Source organism: Lactuca saligna, chromosome 1, assembly GCF_052625555.1.
Source record: "Lactuca saligna cultivar CGN05327 chromosome 1, ASM5262555v1, whole genome shotgun sequence".
NCBI lineage: Eukaryota > Viridiplantae > Streptophyta > Magnoliopsida > Asterales > Asteraceae > Lactuca > Lactuca saligna.
The window spans coordinates 165,389,172-165,400,609 of record NC_136417.1 but is presented as its reverse complement, the minus strand read 5'-3'; the positions used below and the strand labels follow the sequence as shown (position 1 = coordinate 165,400,609).

Genomic DNA, 11,438 nt, shown 5'->3' with positions numbered 1-11,438 from the left:
GAAGCGAAGCATCTTCGTGCGGAAAGCTTGTTCTACGGGATTTGGGAAGACCATAGTTGTCAAACTTTGACATCTATAAAACGGAAGAAAACAAATTAAAGTTAGTTGATAGATTGAGTCCTTAATAAATCACCCAAATGAGATATTAAGGCTAGGACCCAACACAATACGCGACAACCTAGAAAAGGGATGCCGTAATCTAGTCGCAGAATATTTGAAGGTAAGTGAATGACGATTCACTAATTTTCCACCATGAAAAACGAAAAATAAATTTAAGTTTTAAATCTATGAAAACTTCTAGATCCTTTGAGATTCATTGAACATTTCAATGGCATGTTTAAATCTCAATATGCCCCTCTTGTTTGTGACTAGGATGCCGAGGATCACAAAGCGGGTGTGAATAACCATGAAAACTTACATGGTGCCCTCACATGTTACGATCACCTATTCGATGTGCCGGTAAACCACACATGCTCCACCGAACTATGAAAAACGTTGAGTGACCCTTTTCTACCTTTGCTTAGAACCATTTAGTGTGCCGGTAAACCACACACGCTCCACTAACGTCTTCGCAAGGGCACAAAGTGTAATTTCATAGAATTGCATCAATTCACTTTTGCCTAAAGTAACTAAGATTGGGAATTTGTAAAACCATTTAGTTACCTTTGTACTTCACTATACTTTAATGGAAAGTTTTGTACTATCCTACCCGTTCGTCTAACGACCCTCCACTAGTCAAGAGTGCGGTGGGTAAGAGTGGATACCCATTCAATCGCCATTTTATAGACAATTTCCTTAAACACCCCTTATAGACCAGCTTCGTGAATGAGGCCTACCAACGGTAAGACTGACTTTTATTCATATATATATATATATATATATATATATATATATATATATATATATATATATCTATATATATATATATAATGTTAGACTTTTAATGTTATATATAGTATAGGGTGTATTTTACACTTTTAAAATACTAGGTGGTCAAATTTAACGATTATACTTTTAATTCAATTAAATGTAAACCAAAAACTGTTATGGATTTATTAAACTCTTTTAATTATACACCTTAATTAATTAATAAAACCATAAGGGTGTGATTTGAACTTTTCAAAACAATACTAGGGCTTTAGATTTTAAAATTTCTAAATTAAACTTTTAATCAACTTTTAAATTCCAAGAACTTCAGGGCAAGTTTTGAAACATTTCAAAACATTAGGGTTTAGAATTTAAATATAAATCAAAATTAAACCTTTTAATCAAAATTTAAATTCCAAACCTTGAGGGCAAGTTTTGAAACTTTTTTCAAAACATTAGGGTTTCAACTATTTAAATTTCAAAACTAAACATTTGAGTTCAAATTTAAACTATAAACCTAAAGGGGGAAAATATGAAACTTATCATAACACAAGGATCAACTAACAAATAATATAAATTAAACAATTAATTTTATCATTATCTATATTTGACCTAATTTCTGTTACGTGCAAAATAAGTTACCCAATTAATACAAATAATCAACTTTAATCATATAAGGAAGTTATTATCTAATCAATTGGTAATTATCTTGTGTTTTGGCAAGGATATTCATTAAGAAACAATAAAATTCATATTGTATAGGTTTAAAATGAATATGGTAATTATCCTTGAGCAAAACAGCAACAAAATTCGAAAATCCCTCTGTCTGACGCTCCGACTCACCGAGTCACACTCTGGAACTCGCCGAGTAGTGTTGACTCGCCGAGTCCAGGTAGTGACTCGCCAAGTCAGGTCAAACAGAAGGCCAGAAAACGTTTTTCAGCAGCATAACGCATCAATACAATAGAAACCATTCTAGGCTCTGATACCACTGATGGGTTTTAGTCATAAGAACATCCTATGTGCTCATACAAACCCTAATGCTTGGATCTAGGTTTCTCTATTATAAATGCAATTTATCCAAGACTATAAACCCTAATACTAGCATGTGATAATCGATATTAGCACAATAATAGGTTTAAGATATTACCTTGATTGTTATGTAGCAATAACAATCACAATTCCTTCTTGTAATGACTTTAGAAAGCTTAGAGTCACAAATGTCACTCCTCTAATGCCTCACAAACACCAAGAGCAAGAGGATAAAGAGGAGAAGAGAAGGAGGCTGCCCAAAACCGTCCAAAACCCCAGAAGGAAGCTTATTTTCGTTTTTGGGGCTTAAGGGTGCTATTTATACATGTATGCTATTAAGGATTTAAACTAGGAAACCCTAATCTGACTGCTTAAGCCCTAAGCAGCCCATGGATTCCTTTCTTAAAGGCCTTGGACGATTTCTTATGTGTTTCCCCATAGAATTCGTCCAACCTTATATAATAAGGTAATCCATAGCCCAATTGCAATTATCTTATAATTACAATTCCAGTCCCTTAAGTTTAATTAATCTCTTTTAGTCACAAACTTAATTCTTATTAATTCTTAACTAATATTAATTAAGCAATATGATTTCTCCTTTAATATATTATTCCCATAATATATTAATAAATCATATTTAATCCTTTCTCTCCATAATTATTCCTATCAAGTTGCTTTGGTGAAGGCAACCCAAAAGGACTATGCACCATCGGGTCAAGTACATACCAAAATAGTTATGGACTTAGACAGTAATCCAACTAATCTTTGATGACTTCGTATTTCGCATGTGTTTTTCTGTTGGGATATAATTATATTACAAAGAAATGTCCACTAAATTGTAAGAGCTCTTTATTATTACAATTAATGCATGATGAGGCATAGTAAACATAGTTATGTTTTGCTATATATTCTACTTACACAGAAAAAGGAATACTATACATGGCAAACATATTGATAAACTATAATAGGTATAGATTATGTTACATATACATTACGAAAGAGTACATTTCTACAAAAAGGGGTTTTCAATTTCACACTACGTAAATCTGTTAATGAATATATTTGTGAGACATTCGCTTCACGTTACTTCCAAAGTAGCACAACAAAAGTCTTGTAGTTATAACCAGAATCTCTTGTACGGAGAGCGTGATAGTTGTGTATAGATCTATATTGGATTTGACAAACTCACACCTTAGCTGCATGCAACAGCTAGACCGGTAGGTATGGGGTGACAAATGTCATTAAAATTCCGACACCTGAAGAACATTGTATACAAGGCCAACTAAGCCATAGTATGGTTATAATAACTCATATGGGGTATTAACAAACACAAGATTTATGGGATTTCTATTTAAAGTAACAAGTTTATGTCAATTTAAACTTTCATGATTTACAATTTTATATGGAAAAATACTAGTACACTATTAGTCTTCGCATTTAAGACTATAATACAATTTAAAAGGGAAAATATTGGGTTTTCAGGAACAAATATTACTTTTACAAGGAAGGTTTTCAACATTTCATTCAAAAATCTTATGAACTCACCAACTTAATTGTTGACACTTTTTCGAAACTACTTGTATTCTAAGAAAATCAGTAAAAAAAGGTAAACAACGGCTTTTGAGGATGGAACGCTTAGGCGTCAAACATTGTATTATGTGAAAATAATGTAATTCATTTAGAAACATGTAAACTTACACTATGATGTAACTTTTTCAATTATATTTATATTAGTCGTTTGTACTTTGAGCACTATTATACTCGTTGTTGTGATACTATATATGAAATCCTCCACCCCCGGACGTTTCCGCCATCCTTGGTTTGGGGGTGTGACAAATCACTAGTAATTAACAATAAATATATTAAAGTTGTCAAATTTCACCATTTTTCAAGGTTAAACATAACAAAAAACAAAAAATTTTATCTTTTAAAATTTTATCCTTCTTTCACGCATGAAACTTATCTTCTTTTAATATTTAATATATTAATAACTAACAAAAAAATTGTATGTAATATGCGGTGCGGTTTTTTTTGCAGTTTTTTGAAAATTAATAACCGTACCGCACCGAAAATTTGTGTTTTTTGAAAAACAGAAAACCTCACTATCGGTTTATATTGTTGTTGTAGTTTATCTGTTGCGGTTTTTACGGTTAGTTTTCGATGCGGTACGGTTTTTGCTCACCCCTAAGTCTAATTACATAACAGCATATATATATATATCTTCTCTACTAATAAAACAGTACTAGAAACGCCACCTGGCATTCCCTTAGCCACTCACCCTTGCATTTTCCCGCTCAAAAATTATAAGTGAAGTTCCCACTTCGCCCTTCTATTCTCAAAAATAAAACTGTACACATCAGGAAACATAAATCGTCAATCAGTAAATATATAAATCAGGAAATTTCAAATTTAATTCAGTGGAATATTGAAGATCAAATCAATCCCAATAAATCACGTAATCAATTTAAATTCCATTTTATATCAATCCCAAAAAATCAGGAAATCAGTTTAGGAAGAGATGATATATTTCAATACAATTTCAGAAGTCAATACGATTTTAAGGGTCACGTACTCATCATCAGGTCAGCAAAACTACATTGCTCTTTACCTTTTAGATGTTCTATTTCATCTACATTCTTAATCGATTTCATCACTTTTCCCTCTATTTTTTACCTGTTATGTATAACAGTTTGATACATTGGTATTTCTTTATGTATATTCTGGTACATATAGTCACGATCTGTGTATGTCGATTTTTGGTTTTCTTAATATGTGTATCTTATATAACTGTATGTGATACATTAGAGTCATAGGACCATTCAATTTCTTCAACACCTATTTGCTTCCTCCAATGATTTGGTCCATCTAAATACTTAATCGTAATTAGGGTATTTGGATGGTTAGACCAATAATTCTTCCATAATGATTTTTCTTACATGACACGTTTTCTGAAAACTTGAAAATACTTTTATCAGTTGGTGGTTTCTTTTAACATCATATTCATATAAACTACAAACCTGTTGAAAAAGTAACTCAAATTATCAATTCATGTGATTTATCAAACCCGTTTAAATAATAAACAAAAAAATTACAAATTTCATTTTAAACTTCCTGTTACACTATATCCTATGTTTACGAATCTACTCTCAAAGTACAATACTATATTTTGGAATTGATCATCTTTTAGTTTATTTTTCTAAATATATGTTTTATTGTCTATATGTACGTATATGTTTATATCTGTTTTTGAAAAGTATGTTTGCAAGTGATACAATTAAATATATAAATCAATCAATGCTTTACGATTTTCCTGTTTATATCCTAATTTTTTTGTTAAATATACAGGTTTTTTCTGTTTAGTTTTCGATTTTTAGTGTTTTTCTCATTATATACCCTTAAGGGTATATCAGTAAATATGTAATTTTCTCATTGTTTTCTTGGTAACATCTACACTTAAATGATAAACAAAAGAATCGATTATTTCGCATTCTACTGTGAAATACTTCGCATCTTCATTCTTACACCCTTCGCATCCCTTCGCATTAATCACCTTCCATTTTAACCTAATTAATCAAATGCGAACCACAAAATTTTCATTCCAGATGCGAACACAGTTTAGTTCTTGAACTCTAAACTTGCGAAATCAAAAATTCATATGTTGAACCCTTATGCGAATATTAACCCAATTGACTTCAAATTCATTCACAGATGCAAACACTCGATTGTTTTACTTTCGCAAAATGAGCATCAACAACTCCACAATCGAGTTTTTAAATTCTTGCAAACAACAATTTCACAGTCCTTGACTTCGCATTTTTCTTCACGAATCATCCCTCAATCATCAATCCAATTGCGAATCAAAACTCATATGTTCTTGCTTTATCGATTCATCGACTACACTCATAAAAAAAGTTATGCAGATTGGAAAAATAAATAAAAATATATCTTTTGTTGTTTTAATTAAGGAAATAAATATTTTATATGAATACTCACCTGGAAAAACGCATATTATAATTGTCTAATTTAATCGTAACAGCCTACCAATGTACTTTCTTCTTGACTGTTTGATTGTTTTTTTCTGTGTGCTGATTATAATTGTCTAATTTAATGTAAATTTTTTTTTAACTTGCAAGGTACAATGGAACATATTACTCCTATAAAGGAAATTGACTCAATCAAGGACGATATCACAATTAAAGTTCGGATCATACGTCTTTGGACTCAAAAGTCAAGATTTGATGCGAACGACACATACTCGATAGAAATGATTTTGATGGATGAGGAGGTATAAGATGGATGTATTCAATTATTATTTTTATAAAAAATTATTCATACTCATAAGCAATTATATTATTGATACTCATAAGCAATTATATTTAAATATTTATTATTTCTTTTATTTTAGGGAAGGAAAATTCATGCATCATGTCTGAAGAAATGGTTTCCTAAATTCAAGCGCTATTTAAAAGAGGATAGTTCAATTTACGTCAAGAAACCTAACGTCGCACCAAATACTTCAAAATTTAAGTTTGCTCATCCGGAATCAAAACTAAATTTTTATCACGATACAATTGTAAAAGATTGTGAAAACTTTTCTGGATCTGCACATGGCTTTCATTTTGTTGACTTCAATACTATCGTTTCTAACAACATCCTGGAGTCAAACTCTTTTGGTTGGTTTATTTAATATTAACTTTTGCTATATAACATCCTAAATTCTTTCTTCGTATTACAATTTGATATTTTATATTAAATTATATTTCCTTCCTTTTGTAGATATTATTGGACACATTTTTGAGTATGGGCATATGGATACCTCAGAACAAGATAAATCAAAACACAAGATGCTCTTGCATCTTCAAGATATAGAGTATTCACCATTATTACAAACAAGTAATATAGCTTCATTTATATTATTTACAATATTTGTTTATTATTTCAGGGATACTAAGCTTAAGATAACTTTGTGGGGTCATAATGCATACTACATGCATGATTTTCTTGCTAACAATAACAGCCTTGCTCCAGTTGTTGTTATTGTTCAATTTGCCAGGGTGAAGTTTATTAATGGTTTGTAACTATTTTTAACAAGCATAATCTAATCTAATATATATATATATATATATATATATATATATATATATATATATATATATATATATATATATATATTATTGAATAATCAAATTTATTTTGGCAGGTCGTCCTTTTTCATCCACTTACTTTGATGTTAGTAGGGTTTTCATAAACAATGATATCGATGAAATTACAATCTACAAAAACAAGTATTTTCATTTAGAATTTCCTATGTATTATCAGATTTATTTATTTCATACTATAATAAATTTAAATCATTTCTTTGTTGTAAATGAACAGATTGGTCTCTAAAAATGGACAACAACTGTCATCAAGTGGAATTAAAATGATTGCATCAAAACAAGACACAGAACATGATGACTTTCTGAAAAATCATTTGTTTTCTAACATTGAAGACTTGTTTGAACCTTTGGAGGTACTTTACATTATTTTTAAAATTGTTAGTTTAATGCACTTATGTTTTTAAATTTTAAATGTTTTTTCATATTTAGAGTATATTGTTATAACTAAACTAAAATACACTTTCGCAAAATAACATTTATTAACAATGAGCATTATTTTAATATCCAGGAAAAGACAGTCATTATTGTTGGTACTGTTAAGGGAATACGTCAAAATATACGTTGGTATTACCTTGCTTGTAGCAACTGCAAAAAGTCAGCAAAAGAAAAAGAGTCTTCAACTGATAAGGTTGATGGTTCTCATGAAGTGGCCGAAATCGTTACTTATGAATGTGCTAATCTTAAATGCAAAAATATCAAAATTTCAGTTATTCCAAGGTATTAGATATTAATTTTATATAATAATAATATATGTTTATCATAATTGTCTAATATAATATAATTTTATACTTTATTTAGATTTAAAATCCCACTTCGGGTTCAAGACAACACAGGAACATTGACTTTAACTTTATTTGACCAAGAAGCAAAGAAGTTGTTCAAATACACAGCTAAAGAGTTGTATGATAAAAACAAGAAGGTATTATTTTATATTTTAACTTGGCATTAGTTTGGATTTTTTTCAAAAGGTGTTTACAATTGTGTTGGCCTAAAACTTGCCATTATATATTTTACATACAAATTTTCTAATGATATTTATTTACATTTTAGCTTGGCAACAATTTGGAATTGTATCCAATGGAGTTGAAAGTTGTGTTGGACAGAAAGTTGGCAATTAAGATTGATATCACACGTTACAATGTCGATAATAAAAGTAATCTTTATGGGATATCAAGATTAACTGAGAATGCAGACATAATTGATGAATTGGAAAAAAATAATCTTACTCCACAGGTTTTTTTCAACAATTATATTTTGTTTTTTAACACATTGACCCAACAATATCTGACTCAATATCATTTGTTTTCATCTTGTGATGCAGCCTGCTAATTCTGATTCATTCTTGATTGGTTCTTCAGATGTTGGTTCTCATGACACCAAAGTTCTCAAGGTTTTAGTTTTTAAAATATATTTCTCAAATATTTTCTTTTAATTTATAACAACTAAGTAAATATTTTTTTAGGATTCTTTTTCACAGACCGGTGAAAATTTAACTCCATGTGCTAGGGACAAGTCAACTGCAACAAGTCCTATAAAATTCATTTCTACACCAATTGAGTTGAAAAGAAACCTTGCTACATGCATAGATATTGATGAAATGGAGAATTTGTCTACTTCTAAATATCCTAGACTGTCACCACCAGATGAACAACCAACTCCTCTTTTGGTACCCAAGAAAGAAAAGTAAATGCATTTTACTTCGACAAACAATCTTACTTCGTGTTTAATTTTGATTTTGCATCATAGACTCCTAAGCCGTTTACGTTTTTATCTTTCTTGGTTTTGAATGTTTTTGTTTGGGATTTCATGGTTGTTATTTTTGTTTCTTGAAAGTACATTCGGACCATTGGGTTTTTTTGTAGTCCTATAATTTGGTTTGCCATGTTATTTTGTTTTTCCTACAACTTATTTTAAACTACATTGCTTTATTCCCACAAAATCTTGAAGAATTACATTCATATGTGTAATTATGCAGTTAATTATATGTTTCATTTTACATATCAATTTATTTGACATACCACTTTATTTTACCTAAATGTACTTCTGTATTTACACTATCTCTGTAATTAACTAACTTATTTACTCCTAATCAACTTAAACACATAATAACACGTGAACTGCATTTGACTCCAATATTGAACAAATCACATTTCACAAAACTACATTGCTCTTTACCTTTTAGATGTTCTATTTCATCTACATTCTTAATCGATTTCATCACTTTTCCCTCTATTTTTTTACCTGTTATGTATAACAGTTTGATACATTGGTATTTCTTTATGTATATTCTGGTACATATAGTCACGATCTGTGTATGTCGATTTTTGGTTTTCTTAATATGTGTATCTTATATAACTGTATGTGATACATTAGAGTCATAGGACCATTCAATTTCTTCTACACCTATTTGCTTCCTCCAATGATTTGGTCCATCTAAATACTTAATCGTAATTAGGGTATTTGGATGGTTAGACCAATAATTCTTCCATAATGATTTTTCTTACATGACACGTTTTCTGAAAACTTGAAAATACTTTTATCAGTTGCTGGTTTCTTTTAACATCATATTCATATAAACTACAAACCTGTTGAAAAAGTAACTCAAATTATCAATTCATGTGATTTATCAAACCCGTTTAAATAATAAACAAAAAAATTACAAATTTCATTTTAAACTTCCTGTTACACTATATCCTATGTTTACGAATCTACTCTCAAAGTACAATACTATATTTTGGAATTGATCATCTTTTAGTTTATTTTTCTAAATATATGTTTTATTGTCTATATGTACGTATATGTTTATATCTGTTTTTGAAAAGTATGTTTGCAAGTGATACAATTAAATATATAAATCAATCAATGCTTTACGATTTTCCTGTTTATATCCTAATTTTTTTGTTAAATATACAGGTTTTTTCTGTTTAGTTTTCGATTTTTAGTTTTTTTCTCATTATATACCCTTAAGGGTATATCAGTAAATATGTAATTTTCTCATTGTTTTCTTGGTAACATCTACACTTAAATGATAAACAAAAGAATGGATTATTTCTCATTCTACTGTGAAATACTTCGCATCTTCATTCTTACACCCTTCGCATCCCTTCGCATTAATCACCTTCCATTTTAACCTAATTAATCAAATGCGAACCACAAAATTTTCATTCCAGATGCGAACACAGTTTAGTTCTTGAACTCTAAACTTGCGAAATCAAAAATTCATATGTTGAACCCATATGCGAATATTAACCCAATTGACTTCAAATTCATTCACAGATGCAAACACTCGATTGTTTTACTTTCGCAAAATGAGCATCAACAACTCCACAATCGAGTTTTTAAATTTTTGCAAACAACAATTTCACAGTCCTTGACTTCGCGTTTTTCTTCACGAATCATCCCTCAATCATCAATCCAATTGCGAATCAAAACTCCAAATCGTTCGATTATTCGCCCCAATTCCAAAATCAAATAACAGATCCTTCGTATGATTCATTTAATAACCAAGGCTTCTTTTACTTCAAAATGACCGTATTGCCCCTAACTTAATTATTTCATATATCGCGATTAACAATTAAGACAAATCAATCAATCAATCAATTTGTATAAGAAAAATACGAAATTCTTAGCTTTTTTCCCCAATTTGCATTCTACTGTAAAATTCACATTCTTCATTCACCCTCTTTCTTCGCATGTTCCAGTCATTTTTTTTTTTAGTTCATTCGCATTTCAGTTGTTTGTCTCACCAAATACGAAATGAATATTAACCATAATCACCTTCGTATCTTTAACCCCAATCCATACAACCTCATATGCGAAACCCAATTTTGATTTGTATTACCAAATGCGAACATTTTTGCTTTTACACGTGAACTGCATTTCACTCCAATATTGAACAAATCACATTTCACAGTACTTCTTGACTTCGCATTTTTCTTCACGAATCGTCCCTCAATCAATAAACCAATTAACCCAATTGCTAATCCAAAATCAAAACTTCTGTTTTATATGCGAACCCAACTGATTGGCTTTTCAAAATCAAATTCGCAACTCCAAATGGTTCGATTATTCGCCCCAATTCCAAAATCAAATAACAGATCCTTCTTATGATTCATTTAATAACCAAGGCTTATTTTACTTCAAAATGACGATATTGCCCCTAAATTCATAAGTATTTCATATATCGCAATTAACAATTAAGACAAATCAATCAATCAATCAATTTGTATAATAAAAATGCGAAATTCTTAGCTTTCTTCCCCAATTCGCATTCTACTGTAAAATTCACATTCTTCATTCACCCTCTTTCTTCGCATGTTCCAGTCATTTTTTTTTTTACTTCATTCGCATTTGAGTTGTTTGTCTCACCAAATACGAAAG

The 11,438-nt window shown here is 30.0% G+C and overlaps 2 protein-coding genes across 2 annotated transcripts; both read left to right on the top strand.

Annotated features, from left to right (window-relative positions):
• Nucleotides 1–5,129: 5,129 nt before the first annotated feature.
• LOC145013250 (uncharacterized) lies at nt 5,130–6,977 on the top strand. Its single transcript, XM_078972060.1, has 6 exons — nt 5,130–5,152; nt 5,245–5,300; nt 6,033–6,184; nt 6,305–6,572; nt 6,676–6,769; nt 6,842–6,977. Exons 1-6 carry the CDS (start codon nt 5,130–5,132, stop codon nt 6,975–6,977), a joined length of 729 nt encoding a protein of 242 aa, XP_078828186.1.
• Nucleotides 6,978–7,723: 746 nt separating this feature from the next.
• LOC145013239 (uncharacterized) lies at nt 7,724–8,774 on the top strand. Its single transcript, XM_078972050.1, has 5 exons — nt 7,724–7,764; nt 7,857–7,977; nt 8,109–8,291; nt 8,380–8,448; nt 8,521–8,774. Exons 1-5 carry the CDS (start codon nt 7,724–7,726, stop codon nt 8,743–8,745), a joined length of 639 nt encoding a protein of 212 aa, XP_078828176.1. The 3' UTR covers nt 8,746–8,774.
• The last annotated feature ends 2,664 nt before the right edge of the window (nt 8,775–11,438 follow it).